The sequence below is a fragment of the Varanus komodoensis genome, unplaced genomic scaffold, assembly GCF_004798865.1.
Source record: "Varanus komodoensis strain SLA01 unplaced genomic scaffold, ASM479886v1 scaffold25, whole genome shotgun sequence".
Taxonomy (NCBI): Eukaryota; Metazoa; Chordata; class Lepidosauria; order Squamata; family Varanidae; genus Varanus; species Varanus komodoensis.
Genome location: NW_025335661.1, coordinates 2,168,277 through 2,184,832, shown reverse-complemented (window position 1 = coordinate 2,184,832; position 16,556 = coordinate 2,168,277). Strand labels below are relative to the sequence as shown.

Genomic DNA, 16,556 nt, shown 5'->3' with positions numbered 1-16,556 from the left:
CCGCTAAGCATTTTGAAGAGATTCAACACTCAAACTCTCCTGCTTCAACTTTCTTTTAACCACCTCTTTCATCTTAGACAATTTTCTTCTTTGGACATCAAACATGACTGGTGGACTTCCTTGGAAACACTCTACTTAAATACACATCAAATTAAAGCTGTCATACCTGTTTTCTGTGGATTCAGCAACATTTGCATCTTGGACTTGTTTGAAAACACTTGGGATTAGGTACATAATCACCTCTCCTCTGGTTGGTTCAATGGCTAGTGATCTAAGGCACAACTGTTTAGTGCATCAAGAAATTTAACTTCTGTATGGAAGATGGCATTTATGTAGCAACTGAGGTCACACTGCAAGGCATCCTCATTTGGATACATCCCTGATTTCTTTTCCCATCTCAAGATCACCTTAAGCATTCTGGTCACAGGGATGATATTATGGCCCAACTATTAAATTACATCTGAGTGGAATGGTATAACATGGTGTCCTGCAATAGCAGGGGTGGGACTCAATGGCCTTCATGGCCCCTTCCAACTCTACTATGATTCTGTGACACTTCTGGATCCTGATGTGATCAACCACAGAACTGCTGTAGAGCAGCCTACACCTTTTAGGGTTTCCAGTCTGCTTGACACTATGCTCTCTCAGATATACACAAGTGTCCAATAGCTCTGCATTTTTGGAAAAGAAGTAGCAGACATCCCACCACCAAGTTCAGTATCATTCCATGGCAGAAGAATGGCTTTAAAAATTTGCCCATGCTGTTCTCCTACTCAGAATTAGGCTACCTTCATGCACATGCCTAGTTGCGCAACAGAAGGAAAGCTCCGATTTGTGCTATTTTCCTGTGATCTACAGAAGGAAGGGAATGCTGCACATTTGTCTTAACAAGTTACATAATGCAATAATCAGAGGGGTGTTCTCTTCTGTTCCCACCTTGTCTATCTAAAGGGAATGATATATTATGGTGAGCTGCAGATTCCTCCACCCACTTCCAATTCTCCACATCAGCATGAAGCTGCAATGGCAAATTGCAGATGTTTAGCTCACAAGTGATTTAGGTTGGGTGTGATGGCCAACAGGCAGGGCCAGTATTTTGAACATGCCTCCAGAATTCTCAAGAGCCAGGCAGGGTTATGCAGCAGACTCCTCAGCTGAGAACTCAGTGGGAAACAAGGTCTCTGAAGGTGCAGTCAATTCTAAAAACATTGGCATTTAGAATATAGCCCTCAGCACAAGATTCAGCCTTGTGAAGAATGAGGAGTGAAGACCAAGGCAGGACACCTTTTAAGGTTAAGGACAGTAGGCTTCTCCTGCTCACAAGACAAAGCTTTTGTGTCTTGCAGACAAAGGGCACTTTTTGTGAACTGGCAAATGTGCTTATCCATTAACACAGCTGCTGCATTAATATCCTGTCCCCAGATACGTCTGGCTATTTTTAGCTGAGTACTAGGCACCAGTACTAGAGCAAAATCTGATGCCTGGACGCCATGCTTCTCAGCTTTTCCTCAACAGTCACTGCTACAAGATCTAATCATACTGTCCTGTTCCACTGCACCTAATGAACTGTTTGTTTTATTGGCCACTGAATTGTTTGGGCTTTGACTGCCCTGCTAATACCCTCTTAACTGCTTCCATGATCACACTGATGAATAGCTGTTACAGTATACCCACCGGGCAGCCTACATTTTCATATCAAATCATTTTCACTTTAGGCTTAATTTAAAGCTCTCTCATACCCTTTCTAGCAGATGTGACTTATTCTCCCCCCCCCACCACCACCCACCCATGCAAGTTACTAGGGAAATACTGGAAATGATATTTTTCATAGGGAAAATTTTACAACTGTGAATGTGAGATGCCTAAGGAAGGATTACTTTTCAGCTGTTCCATTGCCATTTTATGCAGAGGTCTTCACCTATTCCTGCTGTTCCAATCAATCAAGTTGTCTGATGGGACAGCTGCACTTAACACAGAGTCTCTTGGTGATACTGTCTAGCCAAAGTGAACTGTATATTCAGAATACAGAAACCTAATTAAAAAGTTTGTTCATAACAGCAGATTTGCAGGATAGAAGAGGCCACATAAAAAAAGAGTGGAAGCTAAGCCTTGGGAAAGCCCTCAAAATCACCTACTGTTACTTAGCACAGCATCAGCCAGGCAAACCTACCTGAGAATTAACAAGGCGTATTGTAGTTTTCTTCCCTACGTCATCCTCAAACCCACTTGTAGGAGCACCATTAAACCGTAACACTCCGTCATGACCATCTAAAAGTCAAAAACAGGAAACATGCATCATTAAAGGGACCTGACAGAGAAAGAGAGAAGAGAAAACCCTCAACATTTTTCATGTTTCACATGTGAGGTTTGGAACCCAGCTGCACTTCAGCTGCACTTATCACATAAGAATTACTGCATAGCAAATGTATAACCATACAGGCACATTTCAGTTAACTTTATATAGATCTAGTATCCATGTGAACAGCAACAAAAATGATCTAGGGTTTGGAAACACTGCCCTGTGAAAAGAGACTAAGAGAACTGGGCATGTTCAGTCATGAGAACAGAAGACTGAGGGGGGCATGATATTCCTCTATAAGTACCTCAAAGGCTGTCACAAAGAGGAAGGTCAAGATCTCTTCTTGCTGATGCCGGAGTGTATGACACGGAAAAATCAGTTCAAGTTGCAGCAATCCAGATTCAAGCTGGACATCAGGAAAAGTTTCCTCACTGTCAGAGCAATACAACAGTGGAACCAGCTGCCTAGAGAGGTGGTGGGCTTTCCCACACTAGAGACATTCAAAAAGAAACTGGGCAGCCATCTGAGTGGGATGGTGTAACCTGATGTCCTGCAACAGCAGGGGGATGGACCTGATGGCCTCATGGTCCCTTCCAACTCTACTATTCTATGATTATAGTACTACAGCATTAACCAATATCAAAATAAGCCATTGTTTGTTGTGAAGGGATTAAGCCTAGCTTTCTTGGTACTCATCTGCTCCTTCCTCCCGTTCTCTCATGTAGCTGTGAGGAAGAAACTAGAAATTCCTACTTGTTTTTCAGTTAACTTTAGTTTTGCATGCTGGCTGAAACCTAGACTTTGTTTAATTATAACTATGATTTGTTAGAACAAAGCAGCTTCAGAACTATGGTTTCGTATGACATTTTAACATACCTGTTACCTATGAAACAACTGTCATGACAAAACACCAAAAGGAATAGAAAGAAGAAAAGAAAGAGAATCCTACCATTGGATCCAATTTAATGGTATTCTGTTGCTTCTATTGTAATAGAGAAGAATGCAAACCTATTTCAGCCCCCAAATGGGATGACTTCATGGATCCCGCCGAGGTCACGACTGCACACTGGCCTAGTTGACCCAGTTCCATGCTGATGTTCCTCCTTGGCAAGTACATCCTCCATTCAGATGTATTGAAGGGGCCATCTTCTGCCATTATCATGCCAAAGTTCAGTTGTTTTCGGAGCTGGCACAACACTTTCTTGGGGCTGGGTTTAGTAGCATACTTCAGTCCAGTGTACTTCACATGATATTTGTTCATCTGCACATAATTTTCTTTTGCCTTTTGCAATCTGGGGTGCAGGCTTTTGGATGAACTGTCCTTGTTCCACACTTTGATAGAGTTTGGTAATTTCTTCGGTTTCACCAATAAGTTATTCCCTGACAGAGTTGTAAAAAGATTAACTTTTCCTTGGGATGCTTTGGCAGACAAAAGGACCTTGTCTGTGCCACTGGCGATTTCATTCTGGACAGTTCTGTCTTTTAGAATGGCCCATCTCCACAGCTTCATCTGTAGGTGATCAGTTTCACTTTCTGTTTTTAGAGAAATGTAAAATCCTTTCCGTGTTTCCTTCCACAAACAAATAGTCAGAACCAAAATAAATGCCAAGAGGATGTATACGCATTTTCTAAGCAAGTGGATATGAACCATAATGTATAATGCATCAGGATCGGGAAGATTAATTTCAACCTGCAAACTGGACCAGAAAAAAAGTCCCATGAAAAATACTTTTTTTAAAAAAGGTGGAGTTGGGAAGGGGAAGAGAATCTACATTATATAATTATTTGGAATAATCAAAATCAGTTGCAAAATAAGTCCGTTAGACATGGCCTCCAATTAGTGGGCTTTTCTTCAAAGTTGCTCTGTTATGGTTATTGATATCTTAGGGGTGCAATTAACAAAGGCTTTACTGAGAGCTGGACTTGTTCAATCCAATGATCAACTGACTGGTCAATTAATACTGAACTATTAATTGAATTATTATTTAACACAGAGTGAGCTATACATCCTCTTTTGATTCCTTCAGTATGGTATATGAGGCCAGTTCCCCAGGGTGAAATTTGTGAATACCACAGTAATGTGGGACTTATAATTATTAGAGCTGTAACACATGCTACAAATGGTGTGATAATAATGATTATATATTTGATTTCCATACAACACCCAAAGCTCTCTGGATTGTTCAGAAAAACAAACAATAAATACAATAAAATACTGCATAAAATGCAATGCACAGCCTATAAAAGCAGTGTAAGAACTAAAATAACATCAGTACAAACTAGACCTGTTAGCCCAGTATTGGTATTGTAGCCATAATGGACAGTCCAGCTATCACAACATTCTTGCATCAGCTGAGTCTTGCATTCAAGATACAACTGGTCAGCCATCTGAGAGGGATGGTTGAACTTGGGAGTCCTGAGCAGGGTGTGGGACCTGATGGTCCCTTCCAACTCTACTATTATATCATTCTAGGATTCTAAGAAGAGGCCATTGTCGAATTAAGTATGGAAACATTTATGTATATATTTATCTACAGGTATTTGTATTCAGCTTCTCAGCTAAAAAGCCTTCCAAAGCAGTTCATACATTGTTAAAAAAGCTTTTTCCCCACCAGAGTTACAATTTAAAAAGTCATAAGCCTTGAGGAAAAGGGGATAGGAAGGGAAGAGGAAAACAATAACAGCCTGCTTCCCAGGAGGTGGAGGGAATACCTTTGCAAAGGCAATTCACTTAATAGCCAAGGTCTGATGTACAGAGGTAAACCAAGCCCACATACATGGTAACTTTAGTATCACATATTTGGAAACCTCCTTGTATCATCAGGCTCTCAGTTCATCTAGCCCAGGACTCTCTAGTACAAATGCCAGTGGCTCCCTAGGTCTCCGACAGGGGTCTTTCACATCACTTGAGGCTTGGTCTTTTGGACTGGAGGTGCTGGGCACTGACACGGGGAAGTTCTGCATTGCTTTGCAATAATCCTGTTCTTCACAGTCAGGGTGATCCAGTACTTAAAGCAGCACTTGAACCCCACCTTTATTTATTTATTTATTTAAATCATCTGTATGCTGCCCAATCATGCCATAGCACCTCTGGGCGGCTCATGACCACAAGATATTTATTTATTTATTTATTTATTTATTTATAACTTTTATATGCTGTCACCACATGCCTCGGCATCTAGGGACAGCATACAACGTAGATAAAAACACAATAAAAACCATAACACATTAAAAACAACAATACAATATAGCAAAAAACAAAACAAAACAAAACAAAAACGCTTATATGGCAATTAGTTATTATTTTTTAAGGAATGCCAGTTGATTAATCCATCAATTAAATTTGCACAATGTAGATTTCTAATAAAAATTACATTAAACAGATAGGCATGTTTCCCCATGAGACAACCACAATAAGGACTAAAATAGAACTAAGAGCTGCATGGCAAATGCATTGAAATATAAGAGGAATGGCTTACGTCACGCCATTCATCAATTATCTATTCCACACTGTTTCTGAAGTGGCCAGTCAGGTGAAACTTCCCCCCCTCACCTTCAACCACAATATACTTTAAAAGAAAAGGCAGGTGGCCTGCAGGTTATGACCGTGTTGTGAAGCCATCCAGAGCTACACACACCTTAATAGGTAAAGGTTTATCATAAATAAAGCTATGGGACAGGTCTTCACATCCCCGTCCCTGTATCTTAAAACATAATGTTCTTTAATAACAAGCTAAGCTATGCCATGAAATCCTTGCTCTGTTCAGCCTTTCCCATCTTACTATTCTTGCTTGTTTCTACTATTTGAGACAGCTGACATCACCAACCAAAACAGAACTTATGTTGCCTGGGCAAGCTGCTTCCTGTGCTTGCCTTGGATCATAACTGTCATTTAAAAAGTGGAGCATCTTTGTAGAAAACTGTGGAAAAGGTGATTTCATGAAATGCCAAAGAGTCTGAAAGTGACTGCACAGAAACCTCACTGAGGTTCAGGAAATCTGAACAGATTTGCAAGTGGGACAGACAGTGCTCGGAACAGCTTAGTTGGCAGTGAATGGCAATCTTCCTTCGGGGGCTAGTTTCCAAAACCTTTTGGATTCATCAGAAGATATTCTGGGTGGAACACACCTTGGGCAAACAGAGCATACTAAGAAAGAACCAGCTGTGTGGTCTCTGCACATGTAGCAATTCCATCTGCTCCCTTGATACTAAAAGAACATTATTTGCCCAAAAGAGTACTGGGTACCCAAAGCCGAATAATACTACTGTTGCACATGCTTTCAGGGACAGGAACAATGGTTCTCAACCCTGAATCTCAAAAGTTGTTGGCTTACAACTCCCATCTTCCCCAGCCATTGGTTTTCATAATGTCTAGGCTGCAAGGTGTAATGCTGAACTTGCTGATCACATCAAGGTTTGTTGTCAGTGTTACAAGGACCTGTGCCTCCAGGGGGTAATAAATACACCTCTTTCAAAGAGTCTGTGTGACTTGTAGAGATTCTATTAGGAGAAACTGCAAACACAAGACTGTAGGAAGGCAAGCCTCTCGCTCAGACCTGAGATAGTACAGGGGAAATTCTGTGGCAAAATTCCTTGTATAATTTTATTATAACTTTATAATCCTTGTGGTAACTGATGCATTAACTTAACAGGCATATCAAGTTAATGTCTGTAGAACCCCTAAAGAAGTCACCAGAAGACCTGTAGGATTTCTAGTGCAAGACTACATTGGAAGAGATCATGTTTACAGAGAAGGTACCAAAGAGAGAATGCATACAAAAATATGGGCTGCCAAATCCATATTTTATTTGCATCTAACTATATTTCAAGAAAAGATATTATAAGATATTTAGTGGAATGCAATAGGGAGAGTTCCTTTGCTCACCAATGGAGGAAATTTTCCTGAATTTAAGGACAGCTGAAATGGGCATCCAGAAAAATCACTGTGATTCAACCCTTCACTATTTCCAAGCATAGCTGATATCGGTAGACATCAGACTTTTAACTTGGTGTCTGCAAAGCAAACATCCAACACATTGTTTGCACAGATGATTATTTGATGTTTTCAGTGTCTGGCTTGTGTCCACAATGTCTTTTGCTTAAATGGCTGTGAACAATGTACTAGCTGTGAACAATATACTTCATTCTTTGCACATAAAGTAGCTCATGTGCACTTTAATTTGGCTTATAAAGGGGGAAAATATCAATTGAGGACTTTTCTTTTTTTAGTCCACCGGCAATGGGACAATGGCCATGTCAGAAACTAGAGTGGATGGAAGGAAGGAGGGTTTACACCAAGCCTCCCATGGCCTGCCCTACCCACCTGTGGAGGCCACGGCCCAGACTGGGGCGCTACATGCTTACTTTAGAATAATAACCCACACAAATTGACATCGTACATTCTTTGCCCAGCAACATGACAGGCAAGGCACTCACAGGTTACATAAACCTAATGTTTAATTTCATGGTTGAAGGGAAGAGGACAAAATGGAAAGATTAGACTAAAACAGGCAAAATGGTTAATTCTGTAAAGAGATAATATAACCATCTCCAGCTCCATTCACAAGTTGTTTATATACTTTGATAAATGTGCACCACTCTGTTCAAGACACATCCTGGAACAAACAGCATGTTTGGCATGGTGGTTGAGCATGGACGCAAAGTACTTTGGAAATGTGTCATTCCTATAATCTGCTTTTCCATATTAATGCATTTTTCAAGCACCTTATATATTTCACTCAAGAAATGTATTCTGCAAAATGGCTTTTCCTTGGTAGCAGAGCCTTCCTGTCACCAGTAGATGACCTGACAATCACCAAATTCCCCCTCCACACTATTATTTTGGGGATACTCTGTAAACCCATGTTTATGAGTGCAACTGCACTTCTGCACACATGCTTTTCAGCAACTGCTGTACATACGCATTCTGTCTCTATGTTGGCCATGTGGCATATAGCCAGCATAGCTTATCCACCATGACTCTGTCCAATCCCTTTTAAAGTTATCCAATCTGTTGGCTATCATTATATCTCATGGAAGTGAATTTTACAGTTTAACTATGGAAGTTTTACTATTAACTATAATTCAAGTATTTTTAACTGACATTGCTGATACTTGTTTTAATGACGCACCAGAAATCACAGCATAAAAAAGTATTAAATCCAGATATAATGTAAACCAGGAGGGAAGAAAAGGTAGATCAGAAGCTACTAGGGAGTTCACTTGATGATTTATATTAGATTAGCAAAGCAGATTTCCAACTTCCAATTGATAGCAACACCAAAGTTAAAATGGGTTAATCCCGCACCGTCCAACCTGTTAGAATACCTGATATGGACCAAATCAGAGGGGTTTTTTGTAATTGCTTGGGCAAATTATCCCAGTGTAGAACATAGGGGATGCTGCAGGTGGTTAGTTCTGCCCTCTGAACCTATTTCTCATCTGGCTGCATGCTGCTCTAGCTGGCAGACCTTGCAGTTTTAGCTTAAAAATATACAAGGATGGGCAAGCATGCAGTGCTCAGATGTGCTTTTCCACATTTGCATTAAACTAAGCAACTAACTTAAGACCAAGAAGTTAATTCAGAACTGATATAATCTGATCTGATCTTGCTCCAGACAAAATTATAGCAGTCGCATTTTAAGGCAGTGAAATTTTTTGAATTAAGAGACAACCCTGATAAAATGCATTCTAATACACTTGTAGCCTGTGGCAACAATGAGTGGCATGCACATTTTTGTGTGTTTCCAGTGCCCTTCCTATAAAAGATAAAAACCAGCAGAATAGATGCATTTGTAGAAATTCTATGAACAAATTACTGATAAACCACAAAAGATTAAGGAAAGATTTGTAAGATTAATGAAAAGGTTGCTCAAAAGCAACCTGAAAAATAAAGTGGGGCTAGTCCTATGTTTAACAGAACAAATGTATTAAATAATTAAATGATGAAATTTTAAGATTATGTTGTACAAACTTAGGGTGCTAAAAGCGTGCTTTCAAGGAACAATATTTAAAAAAAAAGAAATTTTGTTTCAACAACTTTGTCCTTGTAATTTATTCTTTAATCTGTCAACAGATTTCTTACCTGCTGTAGATTAATAATGATGATAGAATAAGCAGTGCTCAGTACTTAAAGTTTCCAGGGTTGCTCGGTATGTTCTCGCTCAGTTCTTGTTCTCTGCTAAGCACCCGCCATTCAAAGCAATGAGAATGCTAGCAAAGGCTGAAGACCATACCTGTGAAATGAAAAATAAAGCAAGTGATCATGTTAGCAACTGATACTTTAGCATGGCTATGTTCTACTATAGAAGGATAGGAAGCCTGTGATAAAATGCTTGATTTAGCATTCAGCATGAAAACACATGATTGTATCCACGAGCTGAAGCAAGGAGGATCCCAGGATCTGAGAACAGGACCCATAGGATTTTCAGTTGGATATGTAACTTAACATCACAGAGCATGAAGTGGCTGCCACCATTACAGACAAACCTGAGTTCCTTCCAGTCTCACACATATGGATGGGATGCCAACTCATTTCCAAGTACATGAGCTCATGAGTGCAGCACAACTGCCCCAGATACGTATAATGAAAAATCTACCACCTTCTAAATGTACCTCATTGTTAGCCATCACACGATATCCCTAAGTTTCACAATAGCTAACATCACCTCATTCTACAGAATTGAGTCTAAAGAATAGTTGCTTGCAGGACTGCTCAACATTGGATGAAAACAAACAGCTGTGGAATTCAGTTTAAGTACACATTTCTTATACCTTTTAATAAAATAAATCTAAGCAAACATGGCAAAAAGGGAGGTATTTTTCACTTGCAGGTCTGAATCTAAATCACCACTGTGTTCTGTGACTCTTCAACCTAACAGCAATTTGTCTGTTTTTCTCTTAGAAAATGTTCCATGATCTAGGCATAAAATTGAGAAGTGGCAGCAGGGGAGGGGGGGAAACAGGTGCCAACAGAGAGATGACAAAATGTCGCAGCTGAAAGGCAGCTGTGCAAGAGAACAGAGGCAAGCGGAATCCCTCAAGAAAAAACAGCCAAATGCCCAGCAATTCAAGATGAGACAAGAATATTTGTAGTGGCCCTGGCATGAGTTGCAGAACCAGAATCTCCATGACTCTGCTAACAGAAACTTCTCATCTAATGCTACAGCAAAGAGTAAAAAAGTCCACAAATTACTTCTCGCATTACCCACTGGGAATTATTCACATACAAGCCCTACTAAACTAAACAGGCTTTCTGCAAAACCACAAAATTTTAGCAACTTCCCTAAGTAGCACAGTTACTTACTTGCTCAGCAAACACGACTTCAATTTTTCAGTAACAGCATCATCAAGATACATTTTCTGACAAAGGACAGATCAATATTCAGCCAGAATCATTTGGTTATTGGACAGCACGTTACAGAGAAAACAGTTGGTCTGTTAGTGCAAGAGGAGGGGAGAGATCCTTTTGAAAACTTTGCGTCTAAGAACTACCCTTACAGTCCATTTGTTAGCAACAGAACAGGCAGTAAAGCAGCAACAGGCAAACCCTTTTTTCCTTTACAGGAAAATTTTGCCTGGGGCCCATGCCAGTAAAGGCAGGGACAGAGGTAATTCTCTGGCTGACTAGATGACAAGCATCCCACAACGTCGGACTCTTTTCTAGATAGAATGACAGACACATGGTGGTATGATGATAATCTGAACACCATTTCTGTCCGTCTCTGAGAGAGAGAGAGAGACAGAGTGACTGAGAGAGAGACAGGTTCACAAGTTGCCCATTTTATGCAACTGGTTACCCATTCCAGTTATTAAGGCTGTTTTGCTGTTGAGACATTTGCTTTCTCTGCGGTGGCGCCCCACCTATGGAATGCGCTCCCCAGAGAGGTCCACCTGGTGCCGTCGCTATTTGTTTTTTGGCGCCAGGCCAAGACCTTTTTATTTAAAACTTATTTTAAGTGTTAACTTATTATGGTATTTATAGGGTTTTAAAACTTTTAAGCCGAGATGCTACTGGGCTTTTTAATCTCTAATTGTATTAATTGTTATTTATATGCTTTAATTATTCCGTGAACCGCCCCGAAGCTTTGTTGCAATGGGAGCGGCATAGAAATGTTTTAAACAAACAAACAAACAAACCCATCAGCAGCTCCCCTTCAGCAGAAACAAGGCATATGGGAGTGATGGAGGGGGGTGTTTGAGAAGCCAAGGCACTTGCAGCGGACCACAAGCATCACTTCAGAGGATCACATGCAGCCAGTCCACCGATTGTGACTTATCTGTCCTTGCTATGAGTTAACAGCATTTTGTGGACTGGTTGTTTCTGGAGCACTGGACTCTGACAGTTGTTTGCTGCACTAAGCCAGCATATTGGAGCCTTAGGATCCCAGAAGCATCTCTGAAATGGAATTCAGTCCTCAGGCTGAAAGAAATTAATCCCTGGTGTAAGTTATGCATCAGTCTATGCCAGGGGTAAATTTTGGAGTAGGTCCATGTAACCTGACATCACCCTTCCTATTGGGAAATGGAAATATAATCAGTATCAGTTGAAGAAATCAACGCGTTTGCGCTTTGCATTTTCCTCTGATTTCTGCCCCATACCTTGCCCTGATATTCCCCACTGCTATGATTCCTGTCTCCCCACCCTGACTCTCTCTCCATGCTCCCTGATTTTTTTCTACCCCTAAAGAAATTTGTTTCTTGTTTCAGGCTGTTTGCATCTTACTCACCTCTGGTGAGTTCGAGCATCAAATCTTTCTGGAGAAGACTTGCAGAACAGGAAGGAGGGCAGCCCACAGAAGAAGAGGAAGAGCCCAGAAGCAGCACTTACCTAAGACCAAAACAGACATTATTTTAAATCAGTGTCTTGCAGTAACATCTTCCCTACTTTTCATTTTAACTCTCAAAAGGCACAGATGGGAGCCCCAGTTGGTCCTTTAAATCACCCCTACTCCAACAGTGCCAGAATCCTGATCAAGATTCGGACCCTGCACCTTTTTCTGTAATGGATTTAAAGTGGTCTGTTCCAGTGCTCAGTAACAGGTGTCGCTCACTGCACTACATTCTAACACTTGTTCACGTCTAGACATACCTCCCCTATGAACTTCACACTGGCTGAGCTCAGGAAGTTCGCTCATTTTTGTTACCTTATCAGCGCCCCAGCTTATGCAAACTATTGCTCTCTCGCTATGCGTCCAGTTGAAAAATAGGACTGCTAGCACATGCGTGTGCACATGCGCTCCACTCTCCACAGTTTAGACTTGGTAAAACAACATGAGAAATACTTTATTTACAATTTCATTAGGACACTTGCTAGTTAATGGTATTATTATATTGCATTTATATCCTGCTTTTTTTTCTTGCAAGGAATGCAAAGTAGATGACATAGTCCCCCTCCACTCCATTTTAGCTTCACAGCAACAACTCTGTGAAGTAAGTTAAGCTGAGAGTGAGTAATGGCTGAGTAGGAAATGAAACCAAGACTTCCTGGGTCTTCAGTTCAGCACTCCAGCTATCCCACTACATTGGCATTAGACAATTTTTGGTTTGGTTTGCCAGAAAGAAGATAACACGATCCATGCATCATTGTTCTTGGTATGGCCAGTCATCCTTTTATTTTCTCTGTTTGCAGGGCATGCACATTTCTTTTTGGGATGTTTAAAAAATTTACAAAACCCCTTTCCTCCCTCCCTTCTTCTCACACACTTAACCTATTATTATCCATCTCTAGACTAAGAATATAAAACAGTACAGAAAGGCAAAAGGTTGCAGACAGACAGACCTGTATGTTGCAAGCTGTACCTGATTTAGTAATACACAGAGAAACAAAAAAGTGCCTGTAGAACAGGAAATAGCGCCAACCAAGCTGAAAGAAGTGAGGGAAATTGAAGCAAGGCATATAAATATACTCATTAGTCACTATATATAAATATACACATTAGTCATTATGAGAAACAGTGAAAAAAACTAAGCCACAGATAATACCCTTTAAAGTTGATGTCTGGATAGCTACCGTTCAGTTCTAAGAGAAGCAAGAGATATGGAGGTTTGGAGCATGGGCCACAGCACACAGGAGCAACAGTTTCCTAGTAACATGAGAGCCTTTGGAAATAAAAGAGGAGATATGACCAGCAGAGCTTTTAAAAAGGTCAAACTAACATCAGGAATCATAATGTATTTATGGGTCCCCAGTACGTGCTCTGCTTGAGTTCAGGTTACTTTACACAAGTGTCACGTGAACTTTTCTGTAGCTTGCCATGCCTGACTTCAAAAAGTTACTACTGGAACTAATAACTGCCAATATGGTAATGTCTATCTGGTGCAGCTAACGAGAATCACCCAGGGACTCTGAGTAGTGAAAAATTCAGGACAGGCAAAAGGAATGAATTGTTTTCACTACCACAAGATGTAACTGTGCAATCAATTTGGATAGCTTTAAAAAAAGACTTAGACTGATTTGTGGAGGATATGGCTATCAATGGCTACTAGTTCTGATGGTTATGCATTACCTCCAGTTTCATAGCCACTTACCCTTGGATAGTTGAGGGGTCGTGAGCAAACGGGCACTATCACATTCAAATCTAGCTTGCAGGTTTCCCAGGAACATCTAGCTGTTTACTGTGAAAAGCAGGATGCAAGACTGCATAAGGCTTTTGTCTGATGATGATGATGTACTACACAGTCTGATCCAGCAGAATTACACTCTTAACTACAAGTTCCTCCTCTAATTCTCCTCTAAGCATTTAGATACCCCATTTATTAACATTCATAAATGATCGAAGTGCCATACAGAATCAGTGTCTACACCCTTGCATACAAATAAGCCAATCTGTTTACTAATAAAAAATGTTCCCTGCTTTTTGCAGGGTATCCCAATGGAGTCCAAATGAGCTGGAAGTAAGAAAGCCAGGGCAACCGACACTTGTCATTTTTCCTGGCACTGTAATGCCCTATTCAGTGGCATGTCACATATTGCTCCTGCAACCCGTCTTCCTCACACTATTTCTGCCATTACAGCCCAGATTTCTTCACATGAGCTACATCACAGGCTTCTTTATATCTCACCATTTCCCCCAGTATAAATATCAGTATGTGCTAAACTGGTGGCACTTCAGGAGGCTAGTGGGTTGGAGGGAGTGACCTATCATGGCTTTCAGAAACGAACAGCAACTTGGAGATTCTTCTGGAGTGCTGGTCCCCCTGGCTGCACCCCATAGGGGGCTGGGAGGACAGAGCAAATGGCATCACCCCCTTCTTCTTCATGCTTTTTTGTAAGGGGGAGACGAAGCTGTAGTTTCCTTCCTTTTATTATATACCTCTGTCCTTTCACCCCTTGGCACCTTTGCATAGCTAACTGAACTTTAAAATAAATGCAAATAAAAAGGAAGCATAAAGGGCCATTTCCCTGCTACAACCCCTTTCCAATTTCTCCAATTTCTGTTGTAGTTGCATTTTTATGTATCACAAGCTAATGTTTTCAATTACACTACATTCATTAGTATGCACTCCAACTGTGATAAATACATTTCGTATTAATACCATGACTGTACTTGCTCATAAACTGAAGGGGCCTTAGTAATGATCTCTCCAATGAATAATAATTTTCAGCATTTTGTCCTTTCAGAAAGTGAACTGACCTTTTAAACTCTATTCATTTGCTATGGCTAAGCTCTCCTAATGTTTCAATGGAAGCCTGAGAAAATACACTGTACAATCAGATAAAAACAAAACAAAAATCAGATATGTTCTTCATAAGAACTGGTTAATGTGCTTAATGCTTGCCTTCATTCCCAGAATTGAACTGATGCACTGAAGTGAGTCAGACTCTCCAGTGCCAAGGTAATAGCACAATTAGAATTTGGCTTCATGGTCCCTTTCATGGTAAAAAAGAACCCGACATAAATTTTTAAGCTAATACTACTCTTCAGCAATGTATTTGCTACAATAAGGTCTACTAATTTATCCTACTCCAGCCTTGTGCTCCTCAGATACACTAGACCAAAACTCTGAGAGTTCTTAGGCGTATGACCAGATCTCAAAATAGCTATTTGTTCCCTAAACAAAGTTCTCCTTAGAGACATCACCAAGCACCAAAATATCAAAACAAAACAAAAATGTTGAAGGAAAAAAAAAACAGATCGTATCAGTGATACTTAAAATGTAAGAAGGAAGAAGCTCCATTTGTTATCTCAGGTGCTAAACATCTCCTGAATGGTCCAAGAGGTAGCACTTCTGCTGCTTTGGTCCCTGTCTACTTGCTACTATACCAACAAAATATGATAGTCCCTTGTTCTTTGGGTGGGGCCTTTTTGGTTCGATGGGTTCCTCTGATACCAGATTTTAAGAAAAATGGTCATTCAAAGCTGATCTTCCTTCCTCTGTGTTCAGATTTCCTGTTCTCATTCTTGGGTGATGCGGAGGACTGCCAGTTGAACTGCCTGCCTGTGTTCTCTCTTCATCAGCTGCACAGAAGATTGAAAGAAGTTTATTTCAGCCTGGCTTAACTGGAAAATCTGAGTCTCTTTGAGATGCCAGTCTTGAGTGTGTGAAGCCAAAGCAGGCTGGGAAAAAAATACCAGCGTACTGCAGTGGCCTTACTGCTGGTAACAAGCCTTTGGAGAGGCATTTCAGCTTTTTAGAATGGAAAAACCTGTGGAAAAGCCAGGCGACTGCCAGATGATGGTCAGTTGGGCAAGGGGGGCAGAGGCCTGGACTTATGTAGTCTCTGGCTTAACAGAATAGCAAGAATAAAGCCTAAGTCACCATATTTTGGATCCAAACATTTCCACTACCTCCTTATTCTGGAACTTGCACTGACATGAGGTAGACCTATCCGCTCATGTATATACAAACGCATGTATACACAAAGTATGCAAAGTGAGAAAAGGAAGAGAACACAGAAGAGAGCGCCAGTATGGAACAGATCATGGCACAGGCGTTTACGACTGTTATGTTTTCAAACTCCTGGCTTTTTTCATCTTCATTATGCTGTGCAAAATTACTACCTCCCCCTTGTTACATGAAAAGAGTTCAACATAAATGGAATGCTTCGACAGGATGCATATCATCTTTGTTCCAAGAGTTATACAGTGCAATAGGAAATCTCACACTAGCTCACAAAACACTGGCCTTGTTTTAGCAGTAAGATACTGTTGTAAGAACTTCCTGTGCAATGTTGTTCCAACTTTTCTACCAAAAAAGACCTCAGAGAAGAAGCACTCTATAAAATCATAGACTAATACAGGTGGAAGGGCACAGA

General features: G+C 40.6%; 1 protein-coding gene across 7 annotated transcripts in view; it reads right to left on the bottom strand.

Annotated features, from left to right (window-relative positions):
• ST6GAL1 (ST6 beta-galactoside alpha-2,6-sialyltransferase 1) overlaps window positions 1–16,556 on the bottom strand; it is a 71,647-nt gene that overhangs the window by 16,634 nt on the left and 38,457 nt on the right. The window contains exons 1-6 of one of the 7 annotated variants that reach the window (XM_044432775.1): window positions 13,829–14,118; window positions 13,311–13,399; window positions 12,028–12,128; window positions 9,384–9,534; window positions 3,308–3,996; window positions 2,171–2,268 (exon numbers count right to left, since the gene is read on the bottom strand). In XM_044432775.1, the coding sequence (XP_044288710.1) occupies window positions 2,171–2,268; window positions 3,308–3,950 (741 nt within the window). In that variant the 5' untranslated portion in view covers window positions 3,951–3,996; window positions 9,384–9,534; window positions 12,028–12,128; window positions 13,311–13,399; window positions 13,829–14,118. The other 6 variants (XM_044432777.1, XM_044432774.1, XM_044432776.1 and 3 more) reach the window with 6 other exon arrangements.